Here is a 20147-nt window from a genome sequence, read left to right as displayed (position 1 = left end):
TTATCTTATCTCTTTCTCTCTCCTTCCATCTCTCTCTGTCCCTGTAACTCTCTCTCCCTTTGTTTTTCTGTCTCGCTCCCTCTCTTACACACACACACACACACACCAGATTTGTCAGGTTTAGAGAAAAAATAAATTGGTTTTATTTGTTATTTTTGTGAAATCTCTCAAGTAAACAAATAAACATTACAACAAACAAACAGACTCATAATGGACCAATCAGCTTCCTCAGCAGCCGAGGCATGTAGTTCCTCTGGCGACCACTAGAGGACTCTGACTATGATCATCCCAATTACCAGTCTCTTAGCGTTAGTTGCTTGTCTGGCTCAGCCTACTCAGGCTCAGCCCCATTCCTCACCCTCAACATCACAACTTCCATACAGTTTGTACAAAAAGATTCAGTGATAAACATTTAGATTTTTATAACTGATCAGACGGACAGTTTTGATCCCAGTTGAAGTGTTACCTTTGATTAATTGATAATTTATTGATAATGTTCTTAGTGGTCAGTGTTTTAATTCACATTATTGCACAAGTTTCTCAGCAGATAGCGAGGAGCTAACATGCAAAGCTAACAAAAGATCATAGCTGCAATGTTAACACACTAAACGTATTGAGGCGGATGACATGCTAACACAACTAACATGCTACTTTAGCAAAACTGCTAATAGAGCTATGAAGTTGCTGCAGCTGGTATGCTACAGCAGCCAACATGCTAACATGGTTGATGGGTGTGTTGCTAACATGCTCATGTAGCTAAAAACTAACGAGCCTCCCCCTCAAAATGTGAAATCATTCCTCATCATTGCATCACCGTCGTCTCCACGTCAACTTACTGAAACCCTCTAATGAGTAAGCTTTGACCTCTGACCCTGACCTCCACATCACAATGACCTCACCTGCTCAATACCAACACACACACACACATGCAAACAAACGCACACATGCACGTACACACGCATGCGTGTACACACACATCTGGTTCTCAGTCAGTTGGGTTTAGGTTGAACTGATTACAGAGGGGATTCTCTCTCGCTTTGTCACCTGATTGTCAATTCCACTTTATCGTTAAAACCTCGTATCTGGTCAGGGCGTCATTTCGGCTCAAACCAAAGTTCATTTAAAGGTCATCTGGTAACCCTGCCGAAGTTGGAGTGTGAATTGATAATTCATTATTCTCTTTCTGGTGATCTTAGTGTGAAACATGATGATCAAGGTCAAACCTCCTTTCTCCAACTGTGTCCTTAAATGTTTACAAATAAATTCAAAGATATTTTTAACTTGGTTTTAATAAAAGTTAGTTTAAGATCCAACAGTGACTCAGGATGTGCCAAACTGATCAAAGTATCTTTTAATTGATCATTATTGGCTTTATTAAAGCTGATCATCAGTTTGACTTCTCATGTTGTTCTCGCTCTGTAGAAATTTTATGGTACACAATTATAAATACATCAACATCTAAAAAGTGATTAGGACTTCCTGAGTAGTAGTATTGATAGTAGCAGTACAGTCGTAATTACAGTAGTGAAAACAAACAAACATCCTCACAGAATGTCACACAGAAATCGTAATTTGAGGAAAAGTTGAGGGAGACATTGGGGGAGGCGTGGCCAAGCCAGACTGGGCCACGCCTCAAGCTATGCAGAAACTATGACAACTGAGCTTTCTGTCCGATGCTCACGCTAACAAGGACGCTCGCCAACAGCAGGACAAAGTGCAGGTGATTGGTGGGAGGGGCTTGTGTGTTTGGTCAGTGTTACAGAAGTACAGTGTTAGAGTCACACACACATATATATTTATATATATATAAAGACTGACAGTAGTGATGAGAAGGGGGCAGGGCTCTACTATTGCCAAGGCTACAGCGGCTGCTGACGGATAGCTGAGGAGGGTTGCCGTGGCGACACAGCTGCCAGAAGCTCACTGTAGATTTCTTGTCGCACTTCCTGTGTCACGCTTTCTCTGATCTAGAACAAATTAAAAGAGAAATTACATTGGAATATCCATGCTAGTGTTACGTTAGCTTATAACAGTTAGCTCTGACATCTACAAACTGCTGAGTTAAAATTTTAAATAAAAGCACAATAAAGTGACACCATTCACTGCCTCTTTACGTCTGAACTCTTTGTGGTTGTTTCTCTCTCTAGCGCCTTTCACACATGGTGATCTTCACTGTTCACAAATGCACATAGGTGTTGGGATGAAGCTGTCTCCAGCCTTTTGTTCTAATCGAAACACAGGTCACACAGGGCAAGGGACAGTCCAGTTGATGGCCGTAATGCAACAGTATGAATGCCCACCGCCAAAAAAACAACAGAAGAAGAGGAAAGACACCAGCAGAGGAGCTGTTTCTATCCAGCTCAGGGGAGACATTTCACACAAACAGAGAAACTGACGGCAAAAACTCCAGAAACATTTGTTGATGTTGAAACAAATCGTTAGCATGACGTGAAGCTGATGCTAACATTGATGAATGTGGTCACATACATACATTTATTATAAATAATATGAGTAAATAATAAATAATACAACTTACAAAGCATGAGTGACCTAGTTCAGACGTAAACAACACAGCGTTTGGCCTCACTACACTTAGCTTCAGTGACTCTTACCTCTCTGATGAACTGCTGCATGCTATCCAGCCTGACTCCGCCTCCTCCTTGGTTCGCCGCCCTTTCCTCCCCCTCCGCCTCCCCCCCCTCTTCAGCCTCCTCCTCCTCTGTGTGTGTGTTGGGTCGAGGAGCTGGGGCGGGGATTATGTTAACTGATGCACTGAACACGCCTCCTTTCTGCTCCCCACCTCCTCTGACTGGACTGGAGGATCGGGAGGAGGGGCCTGTGGAAGGGGTGTGGCCATCATAGCAGAGCTCTGATTGGAGTAAAAGCTGCTCTCTGAGCAGGTCAGACATCTACACACAAAGATAAATAGTGAGTCACAAACATATATGTTTGTGTGTTTGTGTGTATTTGTGCGTGCATCTGTGTGTGTTTGTGTGTGTGTGTGTGTGTGTGTGTGTGTGCTGACCGGCTCCATGGCTCTCAGTGCAGAGGTTGTTGACAGACTATCAACACTGTTGTCTCTATGGAAACCCTGAGGAAGATAACAGGAAGTCATCACTGCAGTTTGTTGTGTTGTGTGTGTACCCTGTGGTGTGGGTGTGTTGTCTGTATGTACCATATGGTGTGTGTGTGTACCTTGTAGTTTGTGTGATAGGTCAGCCCCATCAGTCTGTCCTCTAGCTGTTGTTCCAGCTCCTGCAATTCCTCTCTGACCTCTGACCTCAGAGATTGAAGCTGCTCCACCTCCAGCCTGAACATCACACACACGTTTCAAAAGACAACAAACACATTACAACACAGGTGTGTGCACATTATTGTGTGCGTCTAACCTGTCAGCAGGACTCAGGTGTCTGTACACCTGCGCCTGCTGTCGGATGATTGACACCTCCAGGTCCATCATCTGAGTGCGGAACAAGTTCAGGCCCCGCCTCTTCTTTTGTAACTCCACCAATGACTGAAGACAGAGACAAACATTGATCTTTTCTTCTATCTGTCTGTGTTCTGTTTTGTCTCCTATCTTGGCGTCTTCTTTCCTTTCCTGTCTCTTGTCTAATCTGTATCTTGTTCTCTTGTGGGCCTTTAAGTTCAGACAGTGAGTGTGATAAAGAGCTACACAAATACATTTCATTTGAACTTGTGTTGTTTTTGTCTTCTATCTGGCCCTGTTTGGTTGTGTGTTCTATGTGGTCCTGTTTCTTCTTCTGTCTTGTCCTACACTGTGCTCTGTCCCAGACTTTCCTTAGCTACTGATTTGCAGTTTACCTGATGGTTTGGCAGCGCTGATCCGAAAGAGTCCGGACTGGTCACTCCGCTCTAAACATAAGACATGAGGAAGACAATGTCATAACAGGAGGGGGGGGGGGGGAGCAGAGATGACACAACAGGAAGTAAACTAATGAGACAAACCTGGCTCATGCTTTGAACAGTTCCCCTGATATCATGCAGAACTCTCCTCAGTTGCATCTCAGTGCTGGATGAGGCAACAGGTTCATGGTGTGGGTTGTGTCCTAAACCTGGAGGTAGAAGAGAAGCTGCAGCCAGGCCAGAGTGGAGGTTGTGTGTTGAACCTGGAGCCAGGGACAAACCTGGGAGAGTGGCATCCAGATCAGGGTGGAATCCTGGAGCAGGAGCCAGAGCCATGAACGGAAAACATCCTGGAGCTGAAGGAGCAGGGACCGTGAGCCCCGGGTGAAGGAGTGGACCGACACTAGGATTTGGATTCAGGTCTGGGAGGGAAGATGGGGCCGAAGCTGAACCACTGAAGCCAGGGTGGTGCAGGCTGTGTCCGACCCCAGGGGCCGGGTCCAGGCCTAGGAAAGAACCTGGAGCTGGAGCAGAAGCAGTAAGTCCAGGATAGAGGGCGTGTTCTGGTGCCAATGGTGGGCACTGGGGGGCAGTATTGGCATAGCCCAGGTGTGGAGCCATGTAGCCATGGTAACCAAAGTAAGGTGAGACAAATGGTGAGCCCGGCAGAATGCCGGGGTACGGTGAAGATGTGTACCCAGAGTGGTGCATTATGGGAGGATGATGATGGTGTAGGTTACTCAGACCAGCATGGTGAGGAGCCAGGGGTGCTGGGGCCTCATGCATGGGGATTGTGGGAGTTGTAGGACGATGGAGACTGGAATTACTGGAATGATGAGGAAATGGGGGTTGGAGGAGGTTGGGAAGGCTGGAGTATAGATGGAGAGGTGAGGGGTAGTGAGGCGGGGGATTTGGGGAATAAGGATTTGGGCTGTGATTGGGAAAAGTGATGGAGTTAAGACTCGGGATAGGATTAGGACCGGAGCTTGGGAACAAGATCGGCCCTGAATTCCAGATCTGGTTCTGGTTGGTGCTGATGTTCTGATGAATTGGGCCAGGATTCTGCTGATGGGATGAGAGATCTGGGACGCTCTGGGTACCCCAGGAGTGGGTGCGGCCTGCTGATGAGCAATTGGGAGGAGGGCTGAGACTTTGCAGTGAATACATGGATCCTTGGAGGTAGCGGGGGATGGGCTTAGGTGGTGTGGGAGGAGCTTCTGTGGGGACCCTCGCTGGCTGGTTGTTGGAGGAAGCGGGGTTAATGATCAGAGTTGAGAGGCAGTTGTTTTGTCCTACCTCCCGCTCCTCCTGTTGGTCCTCTTCCTGACCCTGTTCCCGTCCCTTCTGATGAGAGTATTTGTAGGAGTATGCGGGAGGGGTGCAGGAAGCCTGGCCCTGTCCAAACTGGATCCTGACGGAGGACACCACCCTGGATGGAGAGAGGAAGGACGAGGGCAGGGAGGATGATCTCTGTAGAGGGCCCATATCACGTCCCCGTGCAGGGGTTTGGGGGTCGACCCGAGGCCTCGCCCGACTCTGGCGGTTCTGTTTGGCTCGGTTGAGAGCATTCAGGACCAGACAGGATGGAGCGGGAGGGCAAACTGGGCCAGTGGTGGCTAACACATCTCTCTCCTCCTGAGAAAACACAGCTTGACAGTTCACTGCACCCCCTGTGGGAGGATCCACGTCTGTGGCAGACTCTGTTTGGATCTGGGTTTCTGGTTCCGTTGCAGGCTGGATCTGGGTATGCCCTGATTCTGGTTCGGAAGCTGATCGGATGTGGGGGTGTTGTGGTTCTGGTTCTGTAGCAGAAAGGTTCTGTATGTGTTCTGTTTCCAGATCAGTTCCATTCCCATTTTCACCACGCTCCTCCTCCAGGTCTTCACTCCGCTTCCTGGGCAGTTGGTGGGCCAGGTACTGTGGAATCTGCACCGCACTCCCATCCTGCTCCTCTTCAGCCCTGGGACTACAGCTCCCAGCAGCATCAGTAGGTCCATCAGGCTCCGCCTCCTCCACTCTGCTGACCTGCAGAACAAAGACTGGTTGGTCAAAGGCGAGGGGCGTGGCCACGTCGACTGATGGATGAGATGTCACAGTGGTCTCACTGTCACAGCTGTCACAGCTCTCCTGTACCTGAGGACAGATCAATCAAAACTAATTTATAATAATAATAATATTTATAACACAAAAGAGCTGAGAGCCACTGAAGAGCCCTCCATCACCCGTTCTCCAGTGGCTCCCTGGGGTCTTGACAAAAATGACATTTACTTTTTCACTGTTATGTATTATTGTTATGAGTTTTACATTCTCCACTTTTTAAATGTGTAGCTTATACACCAAATTATTATTTTGCAACTAAAATGTGCGTCAGAACCGACGCCTTTTCCTCCGGGTAGCTCATTATCATATAAAGCCCACTGTCAAACATTTGATAGATTAGTATTGTTGAGCTAATTTAAACTTAATTCACTTAATTTCAATGAACTCATTTTAAGGCTCATAGATTTTGCGATACAGATTTTCTTTGCCCAAAATGTCTGAATATGGCTCCATTGCTGGTAAACGTGGCTGAGCCCTGCTTTGATCACACTCTGTCTACATATCTCTACTGGGCTCATTCTGGCAGTCGGCATCTCATATAATACCTGTTTTATATTTTATCAGGGGAGCTGCAGTAATAAATCTGGAACATTCACAGTGAAGTGGGTTTCCTTTAGGTGCCTTAATGTCACCCTGTGTGTAAATGTAACTTTCTATAAGTGAAGTTCTAGTGATTTCTAGCAGCCTGCTCCAGAGTAGAGCAGACCTCCAGCTCTGTTTGCCGCTCTTCCCCTCTGTTCAGATGCTCTGCTAAAGGCTGCACAGGTATCAGTTTATAGCCATCATTTATATATTAGAACCAAGTGCTATGCCAAGGCTCACTACTTCATCATCCTTTAAATAATCTAATTTATAAAGCTGCCTCTCTGATGTCATGGCTTTAAAGGATGGAAGGAGCGGTCATGTGCCAGACGTTTAGTGTGTGAAATGTCTTTCTATCAGGTCTGAGGGAATTCTGAGACACACAGGAAGAGCAGAACACTGAAGCACCTTCAGGAAGCTGATTAACTCTGTAGATGGATCCTCAGCAAAACCACTGCTGTCTGACTGCTGACTGACGGTCCTCACCATGTCTGAGGGAGAGAGACAGAGACAGAGACAGAGGCAGAGACGGAGACAGAGACAGAGACAGAGACAGAGACAGAGACAGAGACAGAGACGGAGACGGAGACGGAGACGGAGACAGAGACAGGGATAGAGACAGAGACAGAGACAGAGGCAGAGACAGAGACAGGGATAGAGACAGAGACAGAGACGGAGATGGAGACAGAGACAGGGATAGAGACAGAGACAGAGACAGAGACAGAGACAGAGGCGGAGACGGAGACAGAGACAGGGATAGAGACAGAGACAGAGACAGAGACAGAGACAGAGGCAGAGACGGAGACAGAGACAGGGATAGAGACAGAGACAGAGACAGAGGCAGAGACGGAGACAGAGACAGAGACAGGGATAGAGACAGAGACAGAGACAGAGACAGGGATAGAGACAGAGACGGAGACAGAGACAGGGATAGAGACAGAGACGGAGACAGAGACAGGGATAGAGACAGAGACAGAGACAGAGACAGAGACAGAGGCAGAGACGGAGACAGAGACAGGGATAGAGACAGAGACAGAGACAGAGGCAGAGACGGAGACAGAGACAGAGACAGGGATAGAGACAGAGACAGAGACAGAGACAGGGATAGAGACAGAGACGGAGACAGAGACAGGGATAGAGACAGAGACAGAGACAGAGACAGAGACAGGGAGAAAGACAGACAGACAGAGAATTAAACATTTAGCTTGAATTAGATATCACCTGGCTTCAATTTGATTGAACAAAGATGAAGAGCAAATCTTCATCACATCCTGTCAGAACCATAAATCACCATTATGTTTGTCCTTCAGCCTGTGTTAAGGTCAAGGTCAAAGGTCGTGCTAAACTCACCAGCGGTTGTGGAGGTTGTGGTTGGTGCATCTTCATTACTCTGAACCTAAAAAAACAGATTGTATCATTAAACTCAAAATAATCATTATGAATTCTATGTTTTTGTCTCCATGTGTTTATACAGAAAGCCTTAAGGGAATTTCTGAGAAAATGATTAGGCCCCTCCCATTTCCATCCCCATGGTTCATAGGCTGATATGTAACAAACACAAAAGGCGCCACCTGTTACTTTCAAGGAATACAGAAGAATCCAGAGGTCAAGTTAACAATTCCAGAAGACTGTACCTCGTCCATGTCAAAGGACGGAGTGTGTTCAGAGCAGAGCTGGACCTCGTGGGGCGGAGCTTTTTCTGGGGTGGAGGTCAGATTCTTTCCTTCCTCTCTAATGACCGGGACTCTCTCCTCTGCCACTTCATTGGTTGAATACAGGTCAGTTGATGTCCGGTGAGGCTCTACAATGGCGACTCCAGGCCTGTTAGCAGGAAAACAGTTAGCTGGAAGCTAACAGGAAACAAACTGGTGAACTCCTTCATGGAGCTCATTAGCTCAGTAAAGTTAACTGGTTAGAAATAGAGGAAAACATCAGCATTTCATTTAACAGTTTGGTACTACTGAACTTGACAAACGTGCTAACTAACCAACAACTTACTACAAGCTTTTTAGCAAACACACATTACTTAGCATTCAAACATTAGCTAGCTATTTGACTTTGATCATTAACTTATTAGCCAACTGGCGCAAAAGTATTGGTTGAATGTAGTACTTGTGATGTGAGACATCTCTTAAAAAACAAAAGTTAGGCACTTTTATTATGATAGGTCATATCTTTGTACCTGTCCTCCGTCAGTCTGTCTGTCTCTCCGTCACCGTTGGATTCCTCGGTAACAGTTGCCAGGCAGTTATCTTTCTTTCGGCTGTTCTTCTGACTGACCGTCTCCACTTGATGGTCAGGTTTGGCACTGCTGTCATCCTGCGCCACATAGCCGTTAGCATGATGGTGCTCAGAGGGGTTGTGGCCACTGTGAGGTGTCTCCCGATTGGTGGAGACTGTGTGCGTTTTGGGTGACTCGGCCATACCCCCCAGCAGGTTGTGTTTCGTGATGGTTTTCTTCAGGAGTTTGACAGCGTTTAGCGCTGAGTTACTCCTCTTCAGAGGAGGACATGCCTCTTCAGCTCCACCTCCCTCTGCTGATCGTTGAGAACAACATAACCAAACACTAACGTTAACAGCTTACAGCAAAGTCCTGAGCTTAAAAGTATAGGACATACATGTGCTACATAGATCATAAAACAGGTGCATGCACACAAACCCACTTCATTAGTTTATTATTAACAAGTAACATCTGACTGGTCAGTGGTCATCAAGGTTACCTTTGTCCCTGGAGCTGATTGGTTGGACTGTCTGACCCGAAACCTGACTGTAGAGCTGAAAGAACTCGTTAGCAACCGACGTTAAAACTTCAATCTGACGGAAACGATCTGACAAAGACAGAGAGACAGGGACAAATCACAAGAAAGCATCATTGGCTAAAGAGATGAAATACAGGTAAGCACGAGCTGATGGTCGTCCATTTAGAAGCTCCGGCCTTTATGAAAGGATCCTCATTCATCCAAGTCTTCTCCCTGTCACAAAAGTTCTCTAAAAGAGTGTGTCTACACTCTCTGAAGTGTCCTCTGATCCAGTTCCGCAGCTTGTTTCCAGCATCCACAAGATGATTGAGCTGCTGTCGTCCTAGAGAGCCTGTCAAAGTATTGAGCAAGACACCGAACCCCTAACTGCTCCTAACGTGCAGGCTGTTTCCTTGCATGGTGTGAAACTGCATCAGTGTGTGAATGGGTGAATGTGAGCAACATATAAAGAGCTTTGGAGAAAAGTGCAGAGTTATTATTCTAGGTAGTGTGGACCATGTCCAATGGGAACCTGGAGAACAGGAGGTGATGAGAGCTCCTGTCTCCACCATCAGAGACATTGATGCCCCAATATTGTTCTTCTTCAGCCTGGAACCTTTTGTTCCAGGCTGGGAAAGAGGGAAAGAGGAGCAGGGACGGTATGAAGGGTTTGGATTTGCTTTTAGGCAACAAGGGCTTCCAACATTACAAACTGGTAGGGCTTAGTGGACCTGATGTCCTAGATGGACCTGTGTCCAGCTCGTTGTCATACAAGAGAGGGTTTTTGTTTTGAACAACCTGGTTGGTCCCATTCTACAGGCACTGGGTTACAGGCCAAGAACCCGCAGACACTTAAGTGCAGGACATACAGAAGAGACTGGTACATGTTTTCTGGAGAGGGTATCATTGGACCAGACCTGATGTCCATCACTCACTTACTGTGTCTGAGGGAATGGGAACTGATTGACATCCAAAGCTGGATCACAGGTTTCTGCCTGCAGACAGCACAGAGAATACTATACGACAAAGACCAGATCTGGACTGATCTGGTCAACTCACAAACACCGACAACACTGAACTCTGACTTTGAACTCTGCCCTTTTGAAGCTGGTTCAGGTGGACCCGTCTCAGACGTCTCCTTTTTACCAGTCAGTCCTTTATGCATGACAGGTGGTGTATCTGTTCTATTAGGTTCTGTGGGAGAAAGAACCTCTGTTCCTCAAACCTGGTCATTCAGAGTGCCGAACTCTGCCAGGGTCAACAGAGTCCTCATAGCTACCAAGATGGAAGGTTCACAACAACACTCATTGTGAATTAATACTGCAATACTGCAGTAATAACACCAGGGGGCGCAGCAGCAACACAACAGTAGAAGGTACAGAGGATGTATGGAATATAGTAAACAGAGTAAAGTAGTACAAAGTACAGAGAATGCATGGGTACAACAGTGTGTGTCTTTACAGTAGCACAGCACATACTTGTCAGGGCATAGTTGGGGTTCTCCACCTCCATGCGCTGCAGCTGAGCTCCTAGGTAGACCTGCAGGACAACAAAAGTCAAATGATGTCATTAATGAAATTGGAGTGGGTGTGGTTTTTGGGGTGTGGGTGTGGTCTTGGGTACCTTGATGTCAATGCCCCGCGCTGACGATGTGCTGTTGAAGAAGCGTGTAGGAACCCTTGAGGCAATGTCAGGTTCTTCTGTCCCAAAACCCAAATTGTAGAGAATCTCCTCAGGGTCCTCCTCGTAGAGGTCCAGCAGCTCAGACAGACTGTGGACACACACACACAAATGGTCAGACGGCGTGTTAGTTAGTGTGCTGGTTAGCTGGTCAGTTAGTCTGCTGGTTAGTTAGTCTGTCTAACCCCAGGGTAAGGAGGATCTCCTCTGGATGCTCCTCAGACTGCGCCAACAACTCTGAAACACTACGAACACACAGACAGGTTAGTTAGTTAGTCAGTTCGTTTGTTATATGTAAGTTAGTGTTCATTAGTTAGTTGGTTGTTTGGCCATTTAATCGTTCCTCCTCCCTGCCCCCCATTATCTCATCCCTAACTCACTTCCTACCATACACACTGCCAAGCTGCCCCGCCCCCAGCAACATCAGCTGACTAGTTAGGGAAGTTCATTCATCAAGTTGTATGAATTGTTCAGATTGTGGTTCATTCATTTAAACCTAGCTTTCATTAGTTAGGAAGTTCATCCATTGGTTAGATATTTTAATGTTACTGTTTAATTTTAATAGGTTTATTAGATTGCTGATTAGCTAGTTAGTTGTTAATTACTTTGAACTTAGTTATGTTTGTTTTTGTCACATTAACAAGCGCTCTTAGACTCTGGTCAAACGCCATGCACTCGGGTTAGGGTTGTGTTGCTGTTTTGTGATTGGTTAGAATTGACCGGGTAGTTGAAAAAAGTTTCCTTCTTCAAACAGACCAAAATCACAAAGGAATAGAAAATGGAACATCAGCAGCAGCGTATGTGCCTAGTTGCTCTCCTGTTATTGTCTCTTTCATTTATCAAGCTTGTACACCTCTGTATTTTTCCTGCATGTTCTCCAGCATCTGAGCAATATGTCCCCCCCCCCCGCCCCTCCAGGTGGAGCTGCATTAACTCAGCACTACTCTCTCATATGAGCCACTGAAGCGCTTTGGACTGGCTGAAGGACCACAGGACCACTTGGAACCTAAACAAGGAGATTGATAAAATTGGGGGGCGCTGACTGAGAAGCAACAAAAAGGAATAATAATTAATAAAGGAAGAAAAATACTACTGTGGCTTTCATTACCTGAACAACCATTTGACTACACTATCACTTTCCCAGCCTATAAATATTTGGTCTAAATATAGCATACATGGTGTGTGACACTCTGCCCGGCGACATCCACACAGGCGATCCTGTGTGATGGCATGCAGCCGTAGATTTGGTTTGGAAAAATAATCCAAATGATGCAGAAGATAAGAATCCCTTCTCCCTCTCTGTTCTCCATCACCTGTTTGCTCCCTGCGCTGGCGTCTCCAGTGTCCAGGTCCTTCAGTGCTTTCATGAGGGCATGAAGGTGAAGCATGAAGGTTCTTTTGTTGTTTTCGATTGATGTGTGACAGGTGCTTGTTTTAAAGGGACGGTGGACCCACTTTATTCATCTGAATGTGACGGCCACTGCAGATCCTCTGACTTATGCGCACCCCTTCAGTCACCGACTCTGAATCGGGTGCCTGGTTAGTTAGTTGTTTCAGTTGTGAGGGTTGTTCAGTTTGTTAGCCAAATGTTTGAGCAGTTAATTCGTTGTTTGGTTAATTAGTTGGTTAGTTGTACTGTTTGGGTAGTTAGTTAGTTGTGTGTGTGGTTAGTTGGTAATGTGAAGGTGATGATTTCCTGAATGAACACATGATGGTTGCTATAGCAGCACATTAGGGAGGACAGATGGGGTGCAATTGGTCTAAAGTTGAAGCTGAATTTGAATGAGTGTTTCTGATTGGAAGAGTTGCGAGCACTGACCTGGACATGTTGCTGCTCTTCCCTGATCCTGTTGAGTTCATGCTTCTTCCTCTTTCCTTAAACTGAGTCCTCCTCTGATCCACGACCAGGCCCACGCTGCCCACGCTACACACACACGCACACGCACACGCACACGCACACACACACACACACACACAAAGTTATTCACAGCCTTTATTTGCTAAATGGAGCAAAGCGAAAAAAAATTTAACTCACTGAGATTCAGATTTACTGCCCTGAAGATGGTTTGCTGCAGAGAGAGACAGAAAGAAAGAGAGGCAGAGAGACGGAAAGAGAGGCAGAGAGACAGACAAAAAGAGAGAGAGGCAGAGAGACAGAAAGAGAGGCAGAGAGAGAGACAAAAAGAGAGAGGCAGAGACAGAAAGAGAGAGAGGCAGAGAGAGAGAAAGAGAGGCAGAGAGAGAGACAAAAAGAGAGAGAGGCAGAAGACAGAAAGAAGCAGAGAGGCACAGAGACAGAAAGAGAGGCAGAGAGAGAGACAAAAAGAGAGAGAGGTAGAGAGACAGAAAGAGAGGCAGAGAGAGAGACAAAAAGAGAGAGAGGCAGAGACAAAAAGAGAGAGAGGCAGAAGACAGAAAGAAGCAGAGAGGCACAGAGACAGAAAGAGAGGCAGAGAGAGAGACAAAAAGAGAGAGAGGCAGAGAGACAGAAAGAGAGGCAGAGAGAGAGACAAAAAGAGAGAGAGGCAGAGACAAAAAGAGAGAGAGGCAGAAGACAGAAAGAAGCAGAGAGGCACAGAGACAGAAAGAGAGGCAGAGAGAGAGACAAAAAGAGAGAGAGGTAGAGAGACAGAAAGAGAGGCAGAGAGAGAGACAAAAAGAGAGAGAGGCAGAGAGAGGCAGAGAGACAGAAAGAGAGGCAGAGAGAGAGACAGAAAGAGAGAGGCAGAGAGACAGAAAGAGAGGCAGAGAGAGAGACAAAAAGAGAGAGAGGCAGAGAGACAGAAAGAGAGGCAGAGAGAGAGACAGAAAGAGAAAGCGGAAGAGACAGAGAGAGAGGCAGAGAGAGACAGAAAGAGAGAGAGGCAGAGACAGAAAGAGAGGCAGAGAGAGAGACAAAAAGAAAGAGGCAGAGAGACAGAAAGAGAGGCAGAGAGACAGAAAGAGAGGCAGAGAGAGAGAGACAAAAAGAGAGAGAGGCAGAGAGACAGTAAGAGAGAGGCAGAGAGACAGAAAGAGAGGCAGAGAGAGACAGAAAGAGAGAGGCAGAGAGAGAAAGAGAGGCAGAGAGAGAGACAAAAAGAGAGAGAGGCAGAGAGACAGAAAGAGAGGCAGAGAGAGAGACAAAAAGAAAGAGAGGCAGAGAGACAGAAAGTGAGGCAGAGAGAGAGACAGAAAGAGAGAGAGGCAGAGAAACAGAGAGGCAGAGAGAGAGACAGAAAGAGAGAGAGGCAGAGAAACAGAGAGGCAAAGAGAGACAAAAAGAGAGGCAGAGAGACAGAAGGAGAGAGAGGCAGAGAGACAGAAAGAGAGGCAGAGAGAGACAGAAAGAGAGAGAGGCAGAGAGACAGAAAGAGAGGCAGAGAGAGAGACAAAAAGAGAGAGAGGCAGAAAGAGAGGCAGAGAGAGAGACAGAAAGTGAAAGCAGAAGAGACAGAGAGAGCGATACACACACAGAGACAGAGAGACAGAAAGAGAGAGACAAACAGAGAGAGAGACAAAGCGACAGAGAGACAGACAGACAGACAGAGGGACATAGAGAGAGAGAGACAGAGAGAGGGAGACAGAAACAGAGGGGAGAGAGTGGCAGAGAGACATATAGACACAGAGAAAGAGGGGGAGAGAGACAGAGACAGAGAGGGGGGAGAGAGACAGACAGACAGAGGGGGGGGAGAGAGACAGACACAGAGAGAGGGGGAGAGAGAGAGACAGAGAGGGGGGCAGACAGAGGGGGGGAGAGAGAGGGGGAAGAGAGACAGAAACAGAGAGACAGGAAGAGAGAGAGAGACACAGGTAGATTGAGAGAGACACACAGAGAGAGGTAGAGAGAAAGAGAGAGCGAGGTAGAGAGAGACAGAGAGGTAGAGAGAGCGAGACAGAGGTAGTGAGAGTGAGAGAGAGAGGTAGAGAGACAGAGTGACAGAGAGATAGAGAGGTAGAGAGAGAGAGACAGTTAATCGCAGATGGATCAATCATTCCCTTTCAGCAGTTGATGCGTGTTGGTCTGTGTCTCTTCTTTCTTGAGGAGGACACGTTCAGACCTGTCTCTCTGCCAGACTGTCTGTCAGGTTCTGTGTGTGCTTCAGCTGTTGAGGATCTGTTCATACAGTGTGTGTCAGTGTGAACACGTTACACACACACACTGAATTCCATCACACCAAGGTTGAGTGTTGCAACATAAACTTGTTACAGCCGATTGTGTTTCCAAAAGCCTCATGATCAACTGAAGAGAAGTCAAAGCCCATCAATCATCCAGCGCCCGACAGAGACGAGGCTCAACACAAAGAGCTGTGAGGTTAAAACGCCTCTGTAAGACTGTAAAGTAACGTAGAGACAACTTGAAGGGCCGACACCTTTGACACCTCTGCTGAGCTCAGCTGATTCAGAACGTTTGAACATAGAAGCTTCATCATAGAATGTTTACATTCTGACTTTATGTCCTCAGTTCATCAGAAGGATTTATAGACGGACAGGCGCTCAGAATGTGAAGTTAAAGATTCAGAGCATCTGTGATCTGCTGTAAGAGAAGAAACATGAGAGTGACACTGTGTTCATGTTGTTGTGTGAGACATGAGACCTGATCTCCAACACACACACACACACACACACACACACACACACACAGATGGTTTTGCTGGTTTGTTTTTTCTGTGTTATGGAAGTCTACATGTTTACTCATATGCACACTGCTGATTACATAAACCTTCAAAATAAAACCCCTCTACACACAGTGGAGTCAACCTATCACAATAAAAGCTCTTTGGTAAGGAGCAGCATGGTGGACAGACAGGTATAAGCTCCCTGAACTTTGACATTTGCTGGTGAAGTGTATTGTGTGTTTTCATACACTGACCTTCAGCTCCCAGTGAAAGGTCATCTTCAAAGCTACAGCCGTTCTTCAGCGCCCCTGTTCACACACACCAAACACACACACAGAGGACACAATGGTACATTCATTGTTCTGGTGAATGTGTCCTCACACACACACACACACACACACACACACACACACACACACACACACACACACACACACACACACACACACACACACACACACACAAGTCTGACCTCTGTTAGGAGAAGCTGAAGGATCATCTAAAGAAGCTCCAACAGAAGGAGACCTGTGAGAGAGAGAGGGGGTGTGGGGGGGTAGAGACAGACAGACAGACGGAGAGAGGGAGAGACACAGAGAGAGAGGGGCAGAGAGAGAGAGAGAGAGAGAGAGAGAGAGAGAGAGAGACAGAGAGACAGAGAGAGAGAGGGGCAGAGAGAGAGAGGGACACACAGAGACAAAGACAGAGAGAGACAAAGAGAGACAGACAGACAGACAGACAGACAGAGACAGAGAGAGAGAGACAACGTATCCAGAGAGTTCAGTTCAATGCTGTCTATCAAAGGGGCTTCGTAGCACTGACCATAGTAACCATGGTAACCATAGTTACAGACTGTTGATCTTCTGCTGTTTGAACCAATGAAATCATCAATCAATCAAGGATAATTGCCCTAAATTCAAGCTAAGGCTTAGCATCCCTGGTTAACTCCTGCTTAGGTTAAATATCGCAGGATAAGGAAAATTCTGAAAAGGATGTGATTGGTCCCCTAGAATCACATGACAGAGAAATGTTGTACTTCTTTGTTGGTTTAGCTGGAGCATGGTTGTATAGTTTAATATTCATGCTCCATCACCATAAAGAATCTTTGAGTCCATGCAGGGAAACTTCACTTCCTGCCTCGTCCTAACGCTAACTCTCTAACCCATGGAGACACTGAGGCTAACTGTGCCAGGCTGACTTCTTAAAAACTTAACGACCAAACTCTTCAATAGGTTAAAGCAAATATCCCAGGCTAGTGCTAACAGTCAGAGGCTAAATGACGTTACAGGTCTAGACTCAGAACAGCTAAGTAGAAGACAACTAACCATGCTAAGCTAGTTGTTCCAGGCTAAGTGGTCACAGTTAGAGTAAGACTCAGCTGTGAGGTGAAACACAAACACTGAGAAGTCAGACATCCTGCTTATCATGGGGTCAAAGTACACACACACATGCACACACACTCTAGTTGGTTGTGTAACGCATAGACCCGCCTACTTCCTGCTGGCAGCCATGTTGGTTTAGTGCAGATGTTGCTGTGGCAACGTGATTCTGACTCTGCTGGTCATGTTGTCATGGAGATGCAACAGAGGACACGTCACTCCCCTCTCCCTCTCTCCCTCTCTCTCTCTCTCTCTGTGCGTGTGTGATAAGAATATTGACTCAGCAGTTGAACTCCTCCTCTGTTTGCTCTCTTTTCTCTTTTCCGTCTTCTGTCGTTCTCTTCCTGTGTTCTGCTTCCTGATTTTCTGTCTTATCCCTCTCTCAGCCCCTCCCTCTCTCCTTCTCTCCCTCTCTCAGTCTCTCCCTCTCTCAGCCCCTCCCTCTCTCCTTCTCTCCCTCTCTCAGTCTCTCCCTCTCTCAGTCTCTCCCTCTCTCCTTCTCTCCCTCTCTCAGTCTCTCCCTCTCTCCTTCTCTCCCTCTCTCAGTCTCTCCCTCTCTCAGTCTCTCCCTCTCTCCTTCTCTCCCTCTCTCAGTCTCTCCCTCTCTCCTTCTCTCCCTCTCTCAGTCTCTCCCTCTCTCAGTCTCTCCCTCTCTCCTTCTCTCCCTCTCTCAGTCTCTCCCTCTCTCCTTCTCTCCCTCTCTCAGTCTCTCCCTCTCTCAGTCTCTCCCTCTCTCAGTCTCTCCCTCTCTCAGTCTCTCCCTCTCTCAGCCTCTCCCTCTCTCCTTCTCTTTCTCTTTTATTGGGATCGTGTTTCTGTTCACTAACCTGCATTCACTGAGCCAACTGGTGATCTTATTATTAGGAACAGCACCTGAGAGACAGACAGGCAGGCAGGCAGAGAGACAGGCAGAGAGAGGGAGACAGGCGTAGTTGTTGTTGTTGTTGTTGTCATGGTGAGGCCTTTGTGATTCTGATGATACTAAAGCCTCACCTGCTTCCTCTGAGGGGTTCTGCTCCGCCGCGTCTCCCTGGGGTCCAGGACTCTCTGCTCCTGGTTCCTGCCAGAGGGAGTCTTTGCTCTGGGCCCAGGCCCGGCGCCGTAAACAGGCCAGGCTCCAGCCTGCCCGCGATCCAGGATCTGAAAGATAAGATTAGATCAAGCCAGAATCTGAAAACAGCTGATAAATAATCAAGCAACCCCAGCATGACACATGTGAGCTTTAACCGTGTTAGAGAGAGGATCCACGCATGTTTAACTGAGTAGGGTCAGAGGTTAACATGACCCACGCATGTTTAACTGAGTAGGGTCAGAGGTTAACATGACCCACGCATGTTTAACTGAGTAGGGTCAGAGGTTAACATGACCCACGCATGTTTAACTGAGTAGGGTCAGAGGTTAACATGATCCACGCATGTTTGTGTCATTTAGGTGTTCTGACTGTTTCATGAGTCAGGGTTGGAGTGACTCCAGCACTAGAGCGTCACTATAGGGTGATGATGAAGGTGATGATGAAGGTGATGACCCAACACACAAACCAGAGAAGCTTGTTAAAGCACACGCACACGCACACGCACACACACACACACACACACACACACAGACTGCTGTGTGTAAGCATGAACACCTCGGGGCCAATCAGATCACACCATGATACGTGGGAAGTCGTCAGTCTGGTTTGGCAGGAATTACACACGCACACAGACACACACACACATACACATTCACAAGCGTATGTACACACTGCTACAAACACACTGATGCATACATACATCTGTACCAAGGCTGAGGTCAGGACAACAACAACAACACAACACATCAGCACAAACACAACATGAACCAAACACAGACACACACAACCGGCAAATACACATTCAATAAAGCTGACTGTTGTCTTCAGTGTCATTACTGCATCTGGTTGATTGAATATCAGCTGTGATCTTTACCTCAGACTGATTATTATTGTTTTAGTTTCAATCCTGACAAATGAGTGAGGAGCGTCCATAAACACCGTCTGTCTGTCTGTCTGCCTGTCTGCCTGTCTGCCTGTCTGCCTGCCTGCCTGCCTGCAGGTTTGATCAAGCCAGTTTATGTAAACAAGGCTGAGGTCAACCAAGCTTCCTTCATAGTCCAGAACACTGGACCACTATCAACACAACAACAATGACACAACAACCCTAACCCTCTAACCCCAACTCAACAACAATGACACAACAACCCTAACCCTCTAACCCAGGGGGGTCAAACTCATTTTAGTTTGCGGCCACATTCAGCCCAATTTAGATTCAAGAGGGCCAGATTAGTAAAATCATAGCATAATAACCTATAAATGGGTTAATAAAGTGTTCCCTTTGTTTTAGTGCAAAGAAGTACAGGTTCATATTGCAAATGTTATTTAAATATCTTTTTACAAAACATATTATGAAAAACCTGAAATTTCTTAAGTCAGTGGTTACCAAACTTTTTCTGCAGGGAAAAACAACTTGTATGATCTTACATGTACATACATTTCCACATCTATGTAGAAATGTGAACTGAACTCACTCACTATCCATGGATAACTCCAAAAAAGTCTTGGAGGAACAGAGTTGAACTCTGCCTGGACAGTTACAATTTGCTTTCACTGACAACAATACAGGAGAGAAATAATAATAATTAATAATAATGAGATGAGACATTTCCAGAACAATCACACGGCATTTCATTTTCATTTACTGAAAAGTACAAAGCAGGAAATGAAGTTAAAAGAGGGATTTGGATACTGCTGGGGAGAGTAAATCGATGAAGAAGATCAATTTGAGAAGATCGTAAGGCACGGAGAGCCGCTCACAGATGGAGATTACATGACAGAATCATTTACGAAAATATCAGAGAATCTATCCTCGGAAAATCCCCTTGGTTAAACGCTGATCTGACGCTGATCTGACGCTGATCTGACGCTGATGTGGAAACGCTGCATTTTAGCGTTGGGATGCCGTCACTTCACAGGACGCAAAATGGACATGCATTGTGGGAAATTAAGTTTATGGACAATTTACGCTTAAAACCTCTTCGCTCTCGCGGGCCACATAAAATGACTTGGCAGGCCGGATTTGGCCCGCGGGCCTTGAGTTTGACACCTGTGCTCTAACCCCAACACAACAACAATGACACAACCCTAACCCTGTAGTCTAACCCTAACAACCAACCAACAACCATATGATCAACAT

The 20147-nt window shown here is 46.5% G+C and overlaps 1 protein-coding gene across 7 annotated transcripts in view; it reads right to left on the bottom strand.

The window, feature by feature from the left end:
- Positions 1–454: 454 nt before the first annotated feature.
- The window catches only part of itprid2 (ITPR interacting domain containing 2), a 20771-nt gene continuing 1078 nt past the window's right edge, over positions 455–20147 (bottom strand). Inside the window, exons 3-24 of one of the 7 annotated variants that reach the window (XM_076168085.1) lie at positions 17932–18078; positions 17766–17811; positions 16035–16087; positions 15817–15870; positions 13000–13033; positions 12784–12888; positions 11150–11209; positions 10908–11055; positions 10763–10823; positions 9267–9374; positions 8729–9083; positions 8181–8367; positions 7897–7942; positions 6955–7037; positions 4146–5997; positions 3967–4073; positions 3823–3873; positions 3390–3514; positions 3196–3310; positions 3026–3091; positions 2613–2909; positions 455–1967 (exon numbers count right to left, since the gene is read on the bottom strand). In XM_076168085.1, coding sequence (XP_076024200.1) covers positions 1860–1967; positions 2613–2909; positions 3026–3091; positions 3196–3310; positions 3390–3514; positions 3823–3873; positions 3967–4073; positions 4146–5997; positions 6955–7037; positions 7897–7942; positions 8181–8367; positions 8729–9083; positions 9267–9374; positions 10763–10823; positions 10908–11055; positions 11150–11209; positions 12784–12888; positions 13000–13033; positions 15817–15870; positions 16035–16087; positions 17766–17811; positions 17932–18078 — 4208 coding nt within the window. In that variant the 3' untranslated portion in view covers positions 455–1859. The other 6 variants (XM_076168086.1, XM_076168083.1, XM_076168084.1 and 3 more) reach the window with 6 other exon arrangements.

The sequence above is a fragment of the Genypterus blacodes genome, unplaced genomic scaffold (assembly GCF_046128005.1).
Source record: "Genypterus blacodes isolate CSIRO-AG114 ecotype Tasmania unplaced genomic scaffold, CSIRO-AGI_Gbla_v1 ptg000187l_1, whole genome shotgun sequence".
Lineage (NCBI taxonomy): Eukaryota > Metazoa > Chordata > Actinopteri > Ophidiiformes > Ophidiidae > Genypterus > Genypterus blacodes.
The sequence above is the reverse complement of the archived record's forward strand: the minus strand, read 5'-3'. Positions and strand labels throughout refer to the sequence as shown.